This window comes from Salmo salar, chromosome 09, assembly GCF_965601325.2.
Source record: "Salmo salar chromosome 09, fSalSal1, whole genome shotgun sequence".
Classification (NCBI taxonomy): Eukaryota; Metazoa; Chordata; class Actinopteri; order Salmoniformes; family Salmonidae; genus Salmo; species Salmo salar.
In genome coordinates, this window is record NC_138299.1 from 93,946,899 (window position 1) to 93,969,048 (window position 22,150).

The 22,150-nt window shown below is 45.2% G+C and overlaps 1 protein-coding gene across 1 annotated transcript in view; it reads left to right on the forward strand.

Annotated features, from left to right (window-relative positions):
* LOC106612232 (ephrin-B1) overlaps window positions 1-22,150 on the forward strand; it is a 153,167-nt gene that overhangs the window by 114,202 nt on the left and 16,815 nt on the right. The window contains exon 3 of the mRNA XM_045724164.2: window positions 21,571-21,663. Within this exon, the coding sequence (XP_045580120.1) occupies window positions 21,571-21,663 (93 nt within the window). The remainder of the gene's footprint in view (window positions 1-21,570; window positions 21,664-22,150) is intronic.

Consider the following 22,150-nt stretch of genomic DNA (forward strand, 5'->3'; position numbering starts at 1 on the left):
TGCGTCTCTCACATGGGTAGGCAGACCATTCCATAAAAATGGAGCTCTATAGGAGAAAGCCCTGCCTCCAGCTGTTTGCTTAGAAATTCTAGGGACAGTAAGGAGGCCTGCATCTTGTGGCCGTAGTGAATGTGTAGGTATGTTACGGCAGGACCAAATCAGAAAGATAGGTAGGAGCAAGCCCATGTAATGCTTTGTAGGTTAGCAGTAAAACCTTGAAATCAGCCCTTGCCTTAACAGAAAGCCAGTGTAGGGAGGCTAGCACTGGAGTAATATGATCAGACACACTCTCACAGACACCTCCGACCCTCTCACAGACTCTCTCTCACAGACTCTCTCTCACAGACTCTCTCTTACACACACTCTCACAGACACTCTCTCACACACACTCTCACAGACACTCTCTCACACATACTCTCTCACACAGACACACTCTCTCACACAGACACACTCTCTCACACAGACACACTCTCTCACACAGACACCCACTCCCTCTCACACAGACACACTCTCTCACAGACACACTCTCTCACAGACACACTCTCTCACAGACACACTCTCTCACAGACACACTCTCTCACAGACACACTCTCTCAGACACACTCTCTCCAGACACACTCTCTCACAGACACACTCTCTCAGATACTCTCTCTCAGACACTCTCTCTCACGCACACTCTCTCACACACACACTTTCTCACACATACACTCTCTCTCACACACTCTCTCAGACACACTCTCTCAGACACTCTCTCAGACACACTCTCTGACACACTTTCTCTGACACACTTTCTCACGCACACTTTCTCACGCACACTTTCTCACAGACACACTCTCTCACAGACACACTCTCACAGACACACTCTCTCACAGACACACTCTCACAGACACACACTCTCTCACACTCTCTCACACTCCTCAAACTCTTGATCCTACTGTAGAGTAGGGAATGGGCATTTTAAATCATTTCACTATTCGAATAATATCATAATATTTATTACTCTGTTTAAACTTGGACACTTGCTTATACTGTGCAGCCCGAGAGACCACCTCTCCCAAAAAGTGCAGACTGCGCAGTAAGGCAGTAAGGCAGTAAGGCAGGGGCCGGCCGTGTGTGTGACACTGGAGGGAGACAAAGAAAAAGTAACCACTGATTCAGGCTAGTTAGGCAAACTTGTAAATGCTATAGGTTATCTATCATCCCATCTGGCAGTGCCTGTCTTTACTGCATCAAATCGGTGCTATAAGCTAGCTAAGATGGCCAGATGTTAGCTAGCCAGTAGACTATTTGAGACTATTTTGCTGCGGTTTCCAGTCCTTGTCTACAACATTCCATTCAGATTAAACAACAGCCTGCCTTTCAGTCACTCGTTGTAGCCTACTCCTTCTCATTTAGCTTAATTACCAAATTTTAATTCCATTTTGCGTTGATTAGAGATCTCCCACTTCACGTTGCTACACATGGAGCCTCTTTACTGGTGCCAACAACAACAAGCTGCATGCGTGAAACCTGTGTAGGCTGTACTGTAGCCAGGTCATGAGAACTACATTCAAAAGTTTGCTGTTTTAATAAATGAAGTGTTTCAAATGTCATTGTAAGAGAGCAGAGTGTAGTGAACAAGCGCACTTTTTATTCCGGTCAAAATGACAGCACAAAATAACATAAAATGTGCCCAAAACACGGAACATAGACAAAAAGTAATGCGCGTAACAATATCCACAATATCAAAATACATGTAACACAAACAATCCTACACAAAGACATGATGGGGAACAGAGGAATAAATACATATGAATTGATTGGGGAATGAAAACCAGGTGAGCAGGGAACAAGACAAAACAAATGGATACATGAAAAATGGAGCGGCGATGACTAGAAAGCCGGTGACGTCGACCGTCGAACGCCGCACGAACGAGGAGAGGAGCCGACTTCGGCGGAAGTCATGACAATGTCATTTCGGATATTCGAATATTCCTGCCCATCCCTACTTTAGAGGGATACAACTTTCCCCATCCCTCATACACTCTCTCTCTCTCTCTCTCTCTCTCTCTCTCTCTCTCTCTCCCTCTCCCATTATCTCTCTCTATCCCTATTGCTCTCCTCCCCTCATCTCACTCCTAACTCCACCTCTTCCTGTCCTTCCTGTCCCCTCATCTCACTCCTAACCCCACCCCTTCCTATCCCTCCTCTCCATTCCCCATGATGCTCTCTGTGGGTAGGATTTAAGGTGGCCTGTAATGGTTGGTGCTTGAGCTCTAAATCCTCCTTAATCTGGTGGTAACACAGGGCGTGTGTGTGTGTGTGTGTGTGTGTGTGTGTGTGTGTGTGTGTGTGTGTGTGTGTGTGTGTGTGTGTGTGTGTGTGTGTGTGTGTGTGTGTGTGTGTGTGTGTGTGTGTGTGTGTGTGTGTGTGTGTGTGTGTGTGTGTGTGTGTGTAATCCATAGTCAGCAACAGGAATCCCCCTCTGGCTAATAGCTGAGCAACAGTTCCAGGGAGAACAAACACACACACACACACTCTCTCTCTCACTACCTGCTGAATATCATGGTTGGTGTTTGATTGCTTGACGTAAAAAAGGGTCAAGGGGTTAAAGGCTGTTCTATTTCTAGATTTACAGATTATTATTCTAGGACAAAGGTGGAAGGTGGAATGCTGATCATACACACTATGGTCATTGTTGTTAATTACCACAAGTTCTTGACTTTTTTAAATTTTAAATTGAACCTTTATTTAACTAGGCAAGTCAGTTAAGAACAAATTCTTATTTACAATGATGGCCTACCCCGGCCAAACCCTAGCCTGGACGACGCTGGGCCAATTGTGCGCCGCCCTATAGGACTCCCAATCACTGCTGCTGGTGATACAGCCTGGAATCAAACCAGAGTCTGTAGGGACGCCTCTAGCACTGAGATGCAGTGCCTTAGACCGCTGTGCCACTCGGGAGCCCCTAAAACTTGATTTCTCTCGGGAAATATTTGATTTCTCTCTAGAGAAACTACGTCGGTCAATTTGTTGTTTAAAATCCCCCCAAAATACAGACATTTTAATAGTGGTGAAAAGTACTTAAGTAAAAATACTTTAAAGTACTTATTTTGTAGTTTTTTTGGGTATCTGTACTTTACTATACTATTTATATTTTTGACTACTTTTACTCCACTACATTCCTAAAGAAAATAATGTACTTTTTTACTCCATACATTTTCCCTGACTCCCAAAAGTACTAGTTACATTTTGAATACTTGGCAGAACATGAGAATGGTTGAATTCACGCACTTAAAGAGAAAATCCCTAGTCATCCCTACTGCATCTGATCCGCCTGAATCACTGAACACAAATGCTTTGTTTGTAAATTATGTCTGAGTGTTGGAGTGTGCCCCTGGCTCTACGTAAATTTAAAAAACAAGAAAATTGTGCCGTCTGGTTTGCTTAATATAAGGAATTTTACTTTTAATACTTAAGTATATTTTAGCAATTACATTTACTTTTGATACTTAAGTATATTTAAAACTAAATACTTTTAGACTTTTACTCAAGTAGTATTTTACTGGGTGACTTTCACTTTTACTTGAGTCATTTTCTATTAAGGTATCTTTACTTTTACTCACTTGGGTACTTTTTCCACCATTGCATTTTGGTTAATCTCTTAGCACAATCACGCATGCACGCACGCACCCACACAACACACACACACACACTCACACATTCACACACACACTCTCACACACTCACACATTCACACACTGGGGGAGTATTCAGCTGTATTTCATCTCCTCATACAGTAATCACCATTATTTAGGCCAGGGGATTAGAAGAGGGTCAAAGTGCAGACAGAGAGAGAAAGAGAGAGAATTTAATTGTTAAAAAAACTTTTATTGGGTCTGGGAACCCACAGTATTATAAACACTCAAAAAAACCAAAACATGTTTAAACATCAATTAAAAACACAACACCAAATCTTCCTCCACAGTAACTAAACACAACAACCTCTGAAGACCCCATATGCTCATAACAACCCAATGTTATTAACCAGTTTGTAAGAGGCAAACTCAACTCTCAGTCTAGCTGCCAACATCCCCTCCAGCATGCCCACCACATCCACAGACCCCTGTCCCCGAATACTGTTCTTTTGTGTCGTCCAAATTGCTAATTTAGCTGCCTCTCTCCCAGAGCTGAAAACCAACTAATGATCAGGTCAATCATCCTGACCAGCCTGGGACACTGTAAGATCAGATGTTCCAGAGTTTCAGACTCAACACAGAATGGACACTCCTCCCCAACAGGAGGATCCAGGTGTACCAGATGCATATTGGTGGCTATGGATCCATGTATTATCCTCCATTGGAGGTCAGCTGTCCTCTTATCAATAGGCAGTTTGTTTAAAGACCACCAACAGCCTTTTGGGGAGGCACCTGGACCAAACACCCCCCCCCCCCCCTTGTCGATTTTACCCCTTCCAAGGAAGAAGCACGGGTAACTTTAACACATATTATGTACATGGCCTTCTTTCCCAGCACCTTGAACTCCCCCAGCTCCTGGGTGTGGAAGGAAAGCAGCATCCCCACATCCTCCTCTAATGCCCCCAAAGCAGCACTAACATTCAGCACAGGAAACACATCATCTAGACCCTCTGTCCTCCTCTAATGCCCCCACCAGAGCACTAACATTCAGCACAGGGAACACATCATCTAGACCCTCTGTCCTCCTCTAATGCCCCCACCGCAGCACTAACATTCAGCACAGGCAACACATCATCTAGACCCTCTGTCCACCGATCAGAATTGGAAGTATCAGTCAAATACTGCCGATGAAGTACTGTCAAGGAATCACAGACCTCAGCGACGACCTTCCTCAGTAGGCGCGATGATCTTATCCCGGCTTTTTCTCCCATCTCCTCCAACGATCTCCTCCAACGTACACCCCACACCTAACAGACATGAACGTAGGCTGGCTGAACCCAGAGCTTGGGACTGGATGGCAGTGTTATAAAAAAGAGGCTCTTCAAAAAGTCACATCCCTGGTGGCGTGCTGGCCTTACGGGACATGACAAAAACTCTCCAAGCCTGCATGACAGACTCATAGAATGGAGTCAGGCCAGACAAATCTTCCCCCTCCAGCTTTAAGAGGAAAAGGTGATTGTCCAAGCCCAAACAGCCCGCTCTCTTCATCAATGTGTAGGCTGTGTTGACCCAGCTAGAACCGTCACTGTACAACAGTCTCTGGGCTGCTTGAAGTCGGAAAGCCATGATCCTAGAAGAAATGTCCACCAGGCCTTGCCCACCCTTGTGCAGTGCCAGGTTGTTGTCCAGACCAGAAGAAATTGACAAGGGGTCCTCTGAAGCTTGTATCAGGCCCCCTGGTGACTGTAAAATCATTAGTCTGTGCCACAGGGTAGAGGCAGCTAGGTTATTGACTACCAGCACCTTTTCCTTATAAGACTACTGGGGTAGCACCAATTTACACATATACAATCTGACACACACCTTTACCACTACACCCTCCCAGTCATTTTTTTGAAAGACATCAGAGCCTAGAAAAACCCCTAAAGTCTTCATCCCATCTCTGCCCCACTAAAGCCCCCCTCGTAACCGTGGAGCAGACCCCATCTGAAGCCCCCCTCGTAACCGTGGAGCAGACCCCATCTGAAGCCCCCCTGGTAACCGTGGAGCAGACCCCATCTGAAGCCCCCTGGAACCATGGAGCAGACCCCATCCGAAGCCCCCCTGGTAACCGTGGAGCAGACCCCATCTGAAGCCCCCCTGGTAACCGTGGAGCAGACCCCATCTGAAGCCCCCCTGGTAACCGTGGAGCGGACCCCATCTGAAGCCCCCCTGGTAACCGTGGAGCAGACCCCATCTGAAGCTGACCTGCCCACAGCGATTCACTCTTTCCCCAATTAACTCTAGCTGAGGAGGCCCCCTCATACACCTTTAAAGCGTTTGAGAGAACCTTAACATCCTCACTCCCTGTAATAAAAACTGTCACGTCATCTGCATACGCAGACAGTGCTATCGTGGGACCCTTCACTACACCTGGCACAGAGAAACCAGTACGCCTCGCTCTTAAAAAACAAAGCATTGGTTCAATTGCCAGACAATATAACTGCCCTGAAATTGGGCATCCCTGCCTGATGCCCCTTTGGACGGGGATGGGGCAGCTCAAACCACCCCCCACCTTCACCATACACGAGGCCACAGCATACAGTAAACTCATCCAAGACAAAAAAACATACCCAAAACCCAAACGCTTTCATTGTTTTGAACAAGTACTGGTGGTCCACAAGGTCAAAGGCCTTCTCCTGATCCAAAGAAAGTAAACCCACATTCACAGCAGACAGTTTACAAATGTCTAAAACATCTCCTATTAGAAACAAGTTAACAATAGAGTGGTCAGGTACACAGTAAGACTGGTCCTTGTGGACCAACAACCCCAGATATTACTTCAACCTGTTTGAGCAACACTTAGAATTTAGTATTCTGCACACAGCAATACAACCAGTTTTTTCAAAGAGCCAAATCCCACTTTTTTGGTAACAATGAAAGCACAGCACGTCGACACGATACAGGAAGAGAACCCGCATGAAAAGATTCACACACCACTTCATAAAAATCCCCCAATAGACCCACAAAAGTGCTCAAAGAATTCAGATGGTAAACCATCAATGCCAGGGGCTCGGCTTGATGAGAGCTGCATAATCCGTGGACAGCTCCTGCAGAGTAATGTCAGAGTCCAAAGCAGCTCTCTGCTCAGGGCCCAATTGAGGAAGTCCATGTAACAACTGTTCAGCACACAGGGAATCACAATCCTCCGCCTTATAGAGGGCAGAGTAGAAATCCACGGCATGTTGGCGCATCTCACCGTCATCCGTGGTCACCTTCCCATCAGGGAGACGAAGGCAGACCATCTGTTTGCGTTGTAATGTCGACAGTCCTAGTGGTTAAAAAAAGCACTAGGAGCATCCATATCCTTGAGGATCGCAAAACGAGACCTAATCAAGACACCCTTCACTCTTTCATGTAGAAACGACCTCAGTTCATGTCTCTTGTCCTGTAAGTTCATGACTAGTCCGGGGTCATTCACTCAGATTTGACAATCACTTTGGCACTTATTTCAAAACCTTGTGGTCATTTTTCAAAACTCTAGACACAAAACTCAAAATGGTCATCACTTGTAACACAGGCTGTCCAATGTTCAAAACACATGCATTTGTCACGTCCTGACCAGTATAAAGGTTAATTAGTATTGTAGTTTGGTCAGGACGTGGCAGAGGGTATTCGTTTTATGTGGTTCGGGGTGGTGTGTTTTGTTGAAGGGGCATTTGGTTTAAGTATTCCGGGGTTTTTGGGCACTGTTTGGTTTTCAGGTATTCTATGTTTAGTCTAGTATGTCTGTTTCTATGTTTGGTTAATTGGGGTTGGGACTCTCAGTTGAAGGCAGGTGTTGTCTATCTGCCTTTGATTGAGAGTCCCATATATTAGGGTGTGTTTGTTATTTGTGGGTGATTGTTCTGTGTTGAGCCTTATGCTTTGCCAGACTGTTTGTTGTTGTTGTTGTTGTTGTTGTTGTTGTTGTTGTTGTTCGTTCTTTCTAGTGTTTTGTTATTTTGGTATTCATTTTGAAAATAAATAAACGTCAAGATGAGCCTGCACTTACCTGCTGCGTTTTGGTCCTCCTTCACCGACGACAACCGTGACAGAATCACACCTTTCCAGGACCAAGCAGCAGAGGAAGGAGCAGAGGAATGTCGAATTGGACAAACGAGAGAGATGGACTTGGGAGGAGATCTTGGAGGGAAAAGGCTCCTACACTTGGGAGGAGATCCAAGCAGGCAAAGATCGCCTTCCATGGGGACAGGTGGTAAGCGAGAGAGAGAAAAGGAGTAAGGCTGGCATGGACCGGGAACGTTTCCGAGGGACAAGACTGGCGTTGAAGCACGAGAGGCACCCCCAAGAATTTTTTTTGGGGGGGCACACGGGTAGTTTGGCTAGGCATAGGAAGAGCCGGAAGCCAGCTACCCGTGGTTATATGGAGGAGCGTATGGGGTGGAGAGCGCCATGTTTCGCAGAGGAGCGCACTATCTCACCCATACGCACGCACAGTCCGGTGCGCGTTGTTCCAGCCCCTCGCAGGTGCCGTGCTAGAGCGGGCATCCAGCCTGGTAGGAGGATGCCTGCGCAGCGCATCTGGTCGCCGGTACGCCTCCAAGGACCAGGCTACCCAACTCCCGCTCTACGCACGGCTACCATCAGGCCCCTGCACAGCCCAGTCTGCCCTGTACCAGCACCCCGCTCGTACAGGGCTACTAGTTCCATCCAGCCAAGACGGGTTATGCAGGAGGTAAGATCAAGACCGACTGTGCGCCTCCATAGCCCTGGGTTTCCAGCTCCTGTCTCTCGTGCGAACCCGGAAGTGCGTCAACCCAGTCCGACTCATCCTGTTCCCGCTCCCCGCACTAGCCTGGAGGTGCGTGTTCAATATCTGGTAAGCCCAGTACCAGCACCACGCACCAGGCTTCAAGTGCGTAAACCCAGCCTCACCAGTCAACAGTCAACAGAGCTGTCCGCCAGTCAACAGTCGTCGTCAGAGCTGCCCGCCAGTCAACAGTCGTCGTCGGAGCTGCCCGCCAGTCAACAGTCGTCGTCGGAGCTGCCCGCCAGTCAACAGTCGTCGTCGGAGCTGCCCGCCAGTCAACAGTCGTCGTCGCGGAGTGCCCGCCAGTCAACAGTCGTCGTCGGAGCTGCCCGCCAGTCAACAGTCGTCGTCGGAGCTGCCCGCCAGTCAACAGTCGTCGTCGGAGCTGCCCGCCAGTCAACAGTCGTCGTCGGAGCTGCCCGCCAGTCAACAGTCGTCGTCGGAGCTGCCCGCCAGTCAACAGTCGTCGTCGGAGCTGCCCGCCAGTCAACAGTCGTCGTCGGAGCTGCCCGCCAGTCAACAGTCGTCGGAGCGGCCAGACTGCCCCGAACTGCCGGAGCGGCCAGACTGCGCCGAACTGCCGGAGCGGCCAGACTGCCCCGAACTGCCGGAGCGGCCGGACTGCCCCGAACTGCCGGAGCGGCCGGACTGCCCCGAACTGCCGGAGCGGCCGGACTGCCCCGAACTGCCGGAGCGGCCGGACTGCCCCGAACTGCCGGAGCGGCCGGACTGCCCCGAACTGCCGGAGCGGCCGGACTGCCCCGAACTGCCGGAGCGGCCGGACTGCCCCGACCTGCCGGAGCGGCCGGACTGCCCCGAACTGCCGGAGCGGCCGGACTGCCCCGAATGGCCGGACTGCCCCGAACGGCCGGACTGCCCAGACTGTGCCGGACTGCCCAGACTGTCCCGAACTGCCAGACTGCCCAGACTGTCCCGAACTGCCAGACTGCCCAGACTGTCCCGAACTGCCAGACTGCCCAGACTGTCCCGAACTGCCAGACTGTCCCGAACTGCCAGACTGTCCCGAACTGCCAGACTGCCCAGACTGCCCAGACTATCCGGAACTGCCAGACTGCCCAGACTGTCCGGAACTGCCAGACTGCCCAGACTGTCCCGAACTGCCAGACTGCCCAGACTGTCCCGAACTGCCAGAGTGGCCCGACTGCCCCCCGGCGATGCCAGAGTGGCCCGACTGCCCCCCGGCGATGCCAGAGTGGCCCGACTGCCCCCCGGCGATGCCAGAGTGGCCCGACTGCCCCCCGGCGATGCCAGAGTGGCCCGACTGCCCCCCGGCGATGCCAGAGTGGCCCGACTGCCCCCCGGCGATGCCAGAGTGGCCCGACTGCCCCCCGGCGATGCCAGAGTGGCCCGACTGCCCCCCGGCGATGCCAGAGTGGCCCGACAGCCTGGAACGGCCGGAACCAGAGCCACCTCCAGATATAGGTGGGTTGGGGAGGGGGGGTGTAGCACAGTGCCGTCGTTGACGGCAGCCACCCTCCCTTCCCTCCCTTTAGTAGGGGGGAATTATGGTTTTGTCGTTTGGGGTTGTTTTTTTTTATTTTTTTTTTTTAAGGTGCTTCCGGGGTTAGCACCTTTAAGGGGGGGGTACTGTCACGTCCTGGCCAGTATAAAGGTTAATTAGTATTGTAGTTTGGTCAGGACGTGGCAGAGGGTATTCGTTTTATGTGGTTCGGGGTGGTGTGTTTTGTTGAAGGGGCATTTGGTTTAAGTATTCCGGGGTTTTTGGGCACTGTTTGGTTTTCAGGTATTCTATGTTTAGTCTAGTATGTCTGTTTCTATGTTTGGTTAATTGGGGTTGGGACTCTCAGTTGAAGGCAGGTGTTGTCTATCTGCCTTTGATTGAGAGTCCCATATATTAGGGTGTGTTTGTTATTTGTGGGTGATTGTTCTGTGTTGAGCCTTATGCTTTGCCAGACTGTTTGTTGTTCGTTCGTTCTAGTGTTTTGTTATTTTGGTATTCATTTTGAAAATAAATAAACGTCAAGATGAGCCTGCACTTACCTGCTGCGTTTTGGTCCTCCTTCACCGACGACAACCGTGACAGCATTGTGCATTCATATCTTTAAAGAAACCTTGCACTTGCAGAATCATTGGTTCAAATAAGTAATGTATCATGAAATACCATAGGAACATTCATTTAGAGCACCCACACACAAGATACCGATAGTTTCACTGTGTAGTTGTTCGTACAGTCATTAAATATTATAGTACAAAATATGCGATACATATTTCATTACGGTACTACACGTAAATACATCACTGTAAAAGGACTAGTAGAGAGAATACTACAGACACAGTGGAATCATTGAACAAAATCTGAAATTTATTGATGAAATACAATAAAATCACAACATACTGTAGGAATCTTTGAATCAAAGCAAAAGTAATTAGCTACAAAAAAGATAAAAACTACAGTAAAACATCAACTGCAGTGTTCCTCACCTGGCTTACTGTAAAAAACAAAACATAGGATTGGTTACTGTACTTCTATTTTTTATATTATAAATTTACAGTAGGAACACATTTAGTCACATCACCTACTCTGTGGTACACATTGGCATGCAGTCATTTGACATTTGAGAGTAGCCTAATGTTTAGTGCATGCTGAAGACTTACCGGTTCTCATTGAGGAAAGTTCTGATGATTGAGACCACGATTGATCTTCTGAGGTTTGGTTGAATCATTGTAGCTGCCTCAATCATTGTCGTGCCATGATTTACGACATGGGGTACAACTATTGCTCAGATTTCATTGGACACTCTTTGTTGTTGCTGACGCTGTCTTGGTCCGTGGCCTTGTCCTCTACCACGTTCCCCCACACCTCTCAAACGAGGCCCACGACCACCTCTCAGAAGGGGTGCTTGTCCCCTGCCATTCCTTTGACCACCACGTCTTCCTCGTCTTCCTCCTCCCACTGTTTGACCTCTCTTGTGACTGGATCACCTGCCAGCTCCATGTTATCGTTATGTTGTTGTAGGTGGATACCACTCATTTCACTATATACTCATACCACAATGTGAAATCAATCATCAGTAATAAGTTGGCAGTATTGGAAAAGCAATTACAAGGGCCTGCATACATACACTCACCAGCCACTTTATTAGGTGCACCTGCATGTTAACTCAAATAGCCTGCTCCTTCGAACAGCGAATCATGTGGCAGCCTGCAACTCAATATATAGAGTAGAGAGCTTTAGTTGTTGTTCGACCAAACATTAGAACGGGCAAGATGCATAATCCAAGCAACTTTGACCGTGGTATGATTGTTGATGCCACACACAGCATCTCAGAAACAGCTGCCCTCCTGGGATTTCTACGCACTACCGTCTCTAGAGTTTACAGAGAATGGTGCGAGAAACAAAACACATTCAGTGAGCAGCAGTTCTGTGGTCAAAAACACCTTGTTAATGAGAGAGGTCAGAGGAGAATGTCCAGACTCATTCAAGCTAACAGAAAGGCCACAAATGCTCAAATAACAGCTGTTTACAACAGTGGTGTGCAGAAGGGCATCTCTTAACGTACAACACCATGAATAATTCAGGCTGTTGTGGAGGCAAAAGGGGTCCCTACCCAGCACTAGATAGGTGTACCTAATAAAGTGGTCAAATCTGAAAAAATGGTCTGGAAAAGTGGTACATGGTACCAGAGAAACAGTGTCTGATAAAGAATGATGATGAAATATTACATCCATAGATAATGTAGTCCAATTGGTTCATGTTCCACGGTAATTGGTGTCAATGGATCTCGTTATCCTGAAACTTTCATGATCTAAACATGGAATATTGTTCGTCAGTTTCCATAAAACTATGCATTAAGGGTAATGCAACAGTTACTTATCATTTTGAGCAGTTGTAACAATTGATAGTTAGATCATTGTAATGAAATGAATAGACAGTCATCTCAGATGTAATGTATAACTTCCATTTTGAAATGGTAATACTTTGATGTTAAGTTGTGTCATTTTGAACAGGTGATTTTAGTTCAATGAATAAATGATCTTAGCTTTATGTGTATTGTATCCAAGCAATTGGAAAAAGTGTTAGTTTTGAAAAATGTGCATTTTGATCATTGGTTGTGAGTTTTGTGTCTAGAGTTTTGAAAAATGACATCAAGGTTCTGAAATTTGTGCCAAAGTGGTTGTAATTTTTTTTTAAATACCAATAAAGTGATGATCTTCGGGGACATGACAAGTGAATATCAACAGTAACAATATGCTGATCAGAAAGCACCACAGTAGAGCTCAGATACATACAACCTGTCTAACCTTGCTGCACTGACACCACCTTCATTAACTACTACAGTAGTGATCAGATACATACAACCTGTCTAACCTTGCTGCACTGACACCACCTTCATTAACTACTACAGTAGTGATCAGATACATACAACCTGTCTAACCTTGCTGCACTGACACCACCTTCATTAACTACTACAGTAGTGATCAGATACATACAACCTGTCTAACCTTGCTGCACTGACACCACCTTCATTAACTACTACAGTAGTGATCAGATACATACAACCTGTCTAACCTTGCTGCACTGACACCACCTTCATTAACTTTTAGCCATGTGTACTGCCTAACTTTTGCAATTCTTGCTTTCCACACATCAGAAAGCTCAAACTCAGTTAATAGACCAGACAGACAAATTGCTAACTACAGGTGAGGTTCTTCAGCAGTGCGTTCAACAGTAAAATCCACTGTAGATTTCCAGTCCCCCCCCTAAAACCATACACCCCCCTTGGTCACACTGTCTTAAGGTTTCCTTTATTTGATCAAATACAGCAATACGCTCTGTACCCTCATTAGGAGCGTTAAGATAAAAAATAAAATAAAAATAAAACATAACATCCGCCTTGACCAATAAAACCCGACCCTTGACAATCTCTGTTGTAGATACCACAGTCACCCCTAAGCCTGAGGAAAACTAAATTGCCACCCAGCACTGAAAATAGTACCATGACTGAGTATATGCTGCCCCTCCCACCACATACCCCAGTCAACCTCATTAGCCTCATCACTATGTGTCTCCTGTAGAAAAAACATATTAAGCCTTTTCTGTTTTATTACTTCTAATACCCAAGCCCTCTTATTCCTGTCCCTTGCCCCATTAATATTGAGAGAACCTACCCTTAGTATCTCCATATAGAAAAGATAAATGAAAAGCAGAAGAAACCACAGAGAAACCAGACGAAGACAAAAAAAAACACCCTATGAGTCATCATCATCATCATTGTTCTAATTTTCTCTTAACCTTACCATGTTTCTCACTACCTTTTGCTGCAGTGACAGCAGTAACAGATTTCCTCAAGCGGAATCACTTCTTCACACTCAACTGGTCTAACCCCACCGTCTTCTGTAACACCACAGCTGACCTCACTTATCAACTTATCAACATTAAAAAGAATCTGCCAATTCAACAGATTTGCCAAAAGTCTGATCCAGGAACCCATTTACCTCACCTAGATTGTAAGTTGAGTCATCACCAGCTGCTATCATGTCAACAGAGATATCAGACATGTTCATATCCTTCTCCTGATCCTCCTCAACTGAGACCACAGACCCCTGACTCCCCTCTGTCACAACCCTCTCAACACTCCCATCACTCGTACCGGGAATCTCCTCCACTACCTGGGAGACTAGCTCCACCTGAACCGCCTCCTGTACCATATCCCTCGTACTGGGCATCTTCACACCAGTCTGGGGAAATGGCTCCCCAGATCCATCCTTACCTCCTACAACAATATTTGTCTGCTGCACATCAGATGCTATGTTCCCCTCTGGTACAAGCTGTAACTCAGTACCCTCAACACAAACAACTTGTTCCTCAGAAACAGGTGCTTGTGGCTCCTCTACCACTGTCGGCCCACCTCTCAACATCAGTGGGCCCAGGCGTTACGAGGACTACCTGCTTCTCTCCCTCGGCCTTCTACCTTTTTGGGCAAGCATGTCGCTTATGGCCAACATCCCCACACTGAAAACACTGTTGAATACCCATACTAGCATAAGGTATACGGTCTGTTGTCATACTTGACTTTACATGATAAATCCAAAGTCTTCTCCGGTGAGTCTAAAAACATAAACACTTGTCGCTGAAACAACATAACCTGTTTCAGAGCCGGGTGTTTGAGACAACATAACCTGTTTCAGAGCCGGGTGTTTGAGACAACATAACCTGTTTCAGAGCCGGGTGTTTGAGACAACATAACCTGTTTCAGAGCCGGGGGCCCCGCGGCGGGTGTTTGAAACAACATAACCTGTTTCGAGCCGGGGGAGCCCCGTCGGCCGGGTGTTTGAAACAACATAACCTGTTTCAGAGCCGGGGTGCCCCTGTTTCGAGCCGGGGGACAACATAACCTGTTTCAGAGCCGGGTGTTTGAAACAACATAACCTGTTTCAGAGCCGGGTGTTTGAAACAACATAACCTGTTTCAGAGCCGGGTGTTTGAAACAACATAACCTGTTTCAGAGCCGGGTGTTTGAAACAACATAACCTGTTTCAGAGCCGGGTGTTTGCAACCCGACGGGACAATCTTAATTTAACTTGCAAACTTCCCAAACCGCAATAACTCACGCTCCATTAGCTCGTTGGGCATAAACGGTGGTACATTCGAAATCGTAACCTTTGTTGAAGGAGAAAAAGCAGCGCAACTTGACTGATCATGTCAACATCATACTTTCAAAATCTTAGCTAGCAAGCTAGACAAGCAGTCATCGTCATGAATCACGTCGACATTCTACTGATGAATCCTTTTCAATCCTTGTCATATGAAGAGAAATTATAGATTAAACGTATTGGTGCTCATCGGCCATTGGACATAAACATTACACAAGAAGTTGGAAATCGCAAATTCAACAATAAGGGGTTTGGATGGAATCAGTGGCTAACTGAAAGCATTGCAAAGCAATCACTAGCCTGTTATTCGGTGGAGTGGGTGTGTGGTCCCAAGTCTGGGTTTAAGGGTCTCTTTTCCAAGCTTAAAAGGAAAAACATTCACATGCCATGGGCCAGAAAAAGTTGAATACATTGGTCATGCTGTCAATCCAGCATGACTTCTGCCGCATTCAAAACAACTGGAAAATCGGAACTGGGAAATCTCAGACTTAAGTGAGTTCAAGACAACTGGGAATTAGGAAAAAACTAGCTCTGAATGGGAAAATAAATTTTGAATGGTCATCCAACTCAGAATTCCAAGTCAGGAACTCTTTCTAGAGCTCCGACCTGAAGATCACTGACGTGTTTTTTCCGAGTTCCCAGTTGTCTTGAAATCACCATAAATCCAGAGAATGCCAGACTTTGATGACAAAACTGGTGACACAAGGACCGCCGCGCCACTTTTTTTGAGCACAGCACAACAACGTGAGTCCAAAAATGTCTTGTATGCTGCTGTATAATTATATAATATGCCTGGGAGATATGCATACTGTAGCTAAGAAAGTAATACTAAGTGTATGTTGTGTAGTAAGCTGTTAGTAGCTCATGTGCCTCACCCTTATAATTGGGTCTATTTACCCCTCTTAATTTTGCCTACTGTTCTGACTTGGTGGTACACATGTAGCCTATAGTCTGTTTTAGAGTAATGTAATCATTGAATATTGTAAGAACTTGCATTGTCTCCTTATATTCCCCTTTATTTATCCTATGGTTCTGACTTGGTGTACAGGGAGAATACTGTAAGAAAGGCCCATGTTCTAAATTCTGTAACTGTACATTGTACATTTCAAAAGTTCTGAACAAATACAGTGCCAAGAAAAAGTATGTGAACCCTTTTGAATTACCTGAATTTCTGCATCAATTGGTCATAACATTTGATCTGATCTTCATCTAAGTCACAACAATAGACAAACATAGTGTGCTTAAAATAATAGCACACAAATTATTGCATTTGTCTTGTCTATATTGAATAGATAATTTAAATATTCACAGTGTACGTTGGAGAAAGTATGTGAACCCCTAGGCTAATGACTTCTCCAAAAGCTAATTGGAATCAGGAGTCAGCTAACCTGGAGTCCAATCAATGAGACACGATTGGAGATGTTGGTTGCCTTGCCCTATAAAAAACTCACAAAATTTGAGTTTGCTATTCACAAGAAGCATTGCCTGATGTGAACTATACCTCAAACAAAAGAGATCTCAGAAGAATTGTTGACTTGCATAAGGCATATCTCTAAAACCCTTGATGTTCATCAGTCCACAGTAAGACAAATTGTCGATGAATGGAGAAAGTTCAGCACTGTTGCTACTCTCCCAGGATTGGCCGTCTTGCAAAGATGACTGCAGGAGCACAGCGCAGAATTCTCCATGAGGTTAAGAAGAATCCTAGAGTGTCAGCAAAGGACTTACAGAAATCTCTGGAACATCCTAACATCTCTGTTGACGAGTCTACGATACGTAAAACACTAAACAAGAATGGTGTTCATGGGAGGACACCATGAAAGAAGCCACTGCTGTCCAATAAAAACATTGCTGCACATTTGAAGTTTGCAAAAGAGCACCTGGATGTTCCACAGCGCAACTGGCAAAATATTCTGTTGACAGATGAAACTAAAGTTGAGTTATTTGGAAGGAACACACAACACTATGTGTGGAGAAAAAAATGCAGAGCACACCAACATCAAAACCTCATCCCAACTGTAAAGTATGATAGAGAGGGGCATCATGGTTTGGGGCTGCTTCAAGGCCTGGACAGCTTGCTATCATCTACGGAAAATGAAAAGACATTTTGCAGGAGAATGTAAGGCTATCTGTCCGCCAATTGAAGCTCAACAGAAGTTGGGTGATGCAAACAGGACAACGACCCAAAACACAGAAGTACATCAACAACAGAATGGCTTCAACAGAAGAAAATACACCTTCTGGAGTGGCCCAGTCAATCCTGACCTCAACCCTATTGAGATGTTGTGGCATGACCTCAAGAGAGCAGTTCATACCAGACATCCCAAGAATATTGCTGAACTGAAACAGTATTGTAAAGAGGAATGGTCCAAAATTCCTCCTGACCATTGTGCAGGTCGAACCCGCAACTACAAAAAACGTTTGGTTGAGGTTATTGCTGCCAAAGGAGGGTCAACCAGTTATTAAATACAAGGATTCACATACTTTTCCCACCCTGCACTGTGAATGTTTACACAGTGTGTTCAATAAAATCATGAAAAAGTATAATTGTTTGTGTGTTATTTGTTTAAGCAGACTGCATTTTTCTATTGTTTTGAGTTAGATGACGATGAAATTGTCATCCAGATGACAGATGAAATTGTGTGACCAATTTATGCAGAAATCCATGTCATTCCAAAGGGTTCACATACTGTTTCTTGCCACTGTAGTTATATTGACTACGTCCGTCCTAGCTCGCTCATTAATGTCTTAATCGAAATTACGGATTGCTTCTTATCTGCTCATTGTCCCCTTATTCCATAGTTTGTACATCTAAATTGTCAGTAGAAACTACATTTGTTTAAGCAAGTCACACATCAGCTATGTTTTTTGAAAAGGCAGTAAATGAGGCTGAATGAACTGTTTCGCTGCCAGACAAGGCTCCGCTGATAGCCAGGTGTAGCAGTGGTAAGGATTCCCTCCATGGTGCTGAAAAGGAAGCTTTGCTGTTGGGACAGCTTTATGTAGGCCCTAACAGTTTATGGGCACCATTTGTCACCGTTAAAATGCAATCAATAAAAAAAATGGTGTTGCATAGTGGTTTTGCTGGCATGCATCTCAATTTTTGGGGGGGAGTTTGCCCCACCAAGATTTACATGCTAAAATTGCCACTGAATTATACACATTTTGCAATGCAGCTGACAGAAAATGTTGCAGTTTTAAAGCAAATTTCCTGCAATTCTATGCATTTTGCCATGGCTAATGTTGTGTCCTTTACTCAAACATTATAACAAAATCAATACTGCTAAATTTTCAATTCTCCCTGACTATCTAGCTTTTATTTTGGTGATTTTTAGTTCTCAAAGATTATATTCTGAAAAAATATATAGGTTCATTATCTTTGCTAAATACTTTCTACATACACCCTGTGGGTATTTAGCTCCATCTGATATAGTAATCACGATGATTTAGGTCATGGGATTAGATAAAGGTCAAAGTGCAGACAGACACTTCTGAGAATTAATCCCAGTCTGCCAGCTACCACTGTGTGTACAGTGTGTGTGTGTACAGTGTGTGTGTGTGCGTATGTGTGTGTGTACAGTATGTACAGTGTGTGTGTGTACAGTGTGTGTGTGTGTGCACAGTGTGTGTGTGTGTGTACAGTGTGTACAGTGTGTATAGTGTGTGTGTACAGTGTGTGTGTGTGTGTGTGTACAGTGTGTACAGTGTGTGTGTGTGTGTGTGTGTGTACAGTTTGTGTGTACAGTGTGTACAGTGTGTACAGTGTGTGTGTGTGTACAGTGTGTACAGTGTGTGCAGTGTGTGTGCATCAGGGGGTTATCTCCATCATCAACAGTATAAACCCAAACCAAACAACCATGTCTGTGCTCATTGAAGGGTGCAGTATATTCTGCTAGTTAATGTGCTAGCCTGTTTCTCTGTTTCTCTATCTAATAAGTGCAGCTGGGTCTCACTAAAACAAACAAAACAGGAATATATCTCTATTCCAACTATGTTTGGTTGTCCTCACTACAGAAGATGACTGTCGGTTCCTTCTACTAGTAACTTAATGACATAGAAGATACAGATGTTGTGTAATGGAGGTAGTGGAGCCTATACTGTCTGTCTGTCTGTCTGTCTGTCTGTCTGTCTGTCTGTCTGTCTGTCTGTCTGTCTGTCTGTCTGTCTGTCTGTCTGTCTGTCTGTCTGTCTGTCTGTCTGTCTGTCTGTCTGTCAATTTTTATTTCAATTCAAGGGCTTTATTGGCATGGGAAACATATGTTAACATTGCCAAAGCAAGTGAAGTAGATAATAAACAAAAGTGAAATAAACAATACAAAATAATAGTAAACATTACACTCACAAAAGTTCGAAAAGAATAAAGACATTTCAAATGTCATATTATGTGGAAATAGTTAAAGTACAAAAGGGAAGATAAATTAGTGTAAATATGGGTTGTATTTACAATGGTGTTTGTTCTTCACTGGTTGCCCTTTTCACAAATATTGCTGTTGTTATGGCACACTGTGGTATTTCACCCAATAGATATGAGAGTTTATCACAATGTTGCTTGTTTTCAAATTCTTTGTGGGTCTGTGTAATCTGAGCGAAATATGTGTCTCTAATATGGTCATACATTTGGCAGGAGATTAGGAAGTGCAGCTCAGTTTCCACCTCATTTTCTGGGCAGTGTGCACATAGCCTGTCTTCTCTTGAGAGCCAGGTCTGCCTTCTCCGGCCTTTCTCAATAGCAAGGCTATGCTCATTGAGTCTGTACATAATCAAAGCTTTTCTTAATTTTGGGTCGATCACAGTGGTCAGGTATTCTGCCACTGTGTACTTTCTGTTTAGGGCCAAATAGCATTCTAGTTTGCTCAGTTTTTTGGTGAATTCTTTCCATGTGTCAAGTAATTATCTTTTTGTTTTCTCATGATTTGTTTGGGGGTCTCTCTCTCCCTCTCCCTCTCCCCCTCTCTCCCTCTCCCTCTCCCTCTCCCTCTTCCTCTCCCTCTCTCCATTTATTCACTGGTCCAACTAAATGAGATCAGTCCTGTGACCTTGCTGCTGAATACATGTACACATTTAAAATCAAATCAAAGTTGATTTATTTACACATTTACACAGACACATACACACATAGACACACACACACACACACATAAAGCTGAATACATTCACAGGCCTCCGTCATGAATCATCCAGGTCTTATTATTGCTGACCAGTCCTGGAGGCTACAGGCAGCAGGAGGTATATTCTGGCCAAACAGGCGTGTGTGTGTGTTTCAGTCCCTTCCATGCTGTGCGTTCCTCCCATGTGTTTTTCTCTCTATTGACAGTCCAAGGAGCCCCGACGTCCAGCACACAACAGAACATGAACATTCTCTTTTAATAATCTGACTATTCAGATCTGGATTAAAAACAGGGTGGAGAGAGAGCTCGGATTACCGCAGAATACTGCAGTGTTTCCTGTCCAAACAGTTGTAGAAACAGAGAGAGAAGAGCTCGGATTACCAACTCATATACAACAGACTACTGCAGTGTTTCCTGTCCAAACAGTTGTAGATACAGAGAGAGAATGACTGTGCACCTTGTATTGTTCTTATTTAACAAATGGAATATTTGGGAGTACAGTGTTCAGAGTGGAATTGGGAATTCTGACTAGGAATTTTAAAGGGAAAGTTTAAAAGGCTTTTTTGAAGGGTGAAAACTGCCGATTCACTATTAGCGACACAGGCCTTTCTACCCCCATCTCAACCCTGGGGTTACTTATCGTCCTCTAGATCAGTTATGCTGGTTCCTCTGTAGTCAGTATGGAAGAAAATGACATTTAAATGACAGAAGTAAGTTTACAAAAGGAGGATTAAGCTGTCCCTGAGTGGATATATAACTCAGAGCATGTTGCTCTCTCCCTCTCTCCCTCCCTCTCTCTCCCTCTCTCTCTGTCTCTCTCCCTCTCTCTCTCCCTCTCTCTCTCTCCCTCTCTCTCTCTCTCTCTCTCTCCCTCTCTCTCTCTCTCTCTCTCTCCCTCTCTCTCCCTCTCTCTCTCTCTCTCCCTCTCTGTCTCTCTCTCTATCTCTATCTCTCTCCCTCTCTCTCTCTGTTTCTCTCTCTTGCTCAGCCAGATTATTCAGGCTGCTTTGAGCTCCGTCTTCAAAGAGCTCATTTTAATCTAACCTTGTCCTGAGAAGTTAAACCCCAGAGAAAGAGGAGAAATCGTGCAGGAGACGATTATGTGAAGAGCGGTGGTAGTCTGGAGGTTTCAGGGTTGGGGAGCTCAGTGAAGGCTAGTTCCATTACAGTATGTCTGAATGTAGATACTGGCCTGGTCATCATCATTTGTTTATGAAGTAACATACGTCTCTGAACACTCAGAGACTCCCAATTATTGATCATGGGTTTAAAGGTTGGAGTCTCTTGTTACTCCTTCCTATGTTTGAGTTTGTGTAATAATCATTTATCTCTCTCTCTCTCTCTCTCTCTCTCTCTCTCTCTCTGTCTCTCTCTCTCTCTCTCTCTCTCTCTCTCTCTCTCTCTCTCTCTCTTTCAGCCACATCCAATGGTTCAGTCGAAGGCCTGGAGAACAGAGAGGGAGGAGTCTGTAAGACCAGGGCCATGAAAGTGGTTATGAAGGTCGGACAAGGTAAACAAACAAACGCCTTCATTGGTTGATTAATCTGACAACAAACAATACACACGTTTCTCTAGGTGTTGCACTCTAAACTCTCCTACATGTGTTCACTCTAAACATTCCCCTCTCCTTAAGGTTTTATTTACAGTACTGTAGACACTAACCGAGTTTAGGCCTGGCGCACACCTTGAATGCAGCACAGTTCTTCACCTCTATGTAAAACTCCAGTGCCCTAACAGTGTGTATCAGTGTGTAACCTTGAGGATAACTGTATTGGTGTCATGGTCACAGTGACTTCACTGAATCATTCTGACACAGCACAGGCCTTAGCATCTTAGCATGCAAATACCCTCATAACATTATTCATATCATCTCTGCTGTGTGTGTGTGTGTGTGTGTGTGTGTGTGTGTGTGTGTGTGTGTGTGTGTGTGTGTGTGTGTGTGTGTGTGTGTGTGTGTGTGTGTGTGTGTGTGTGTGTGTGTGGCCTCTGTGTGTGTG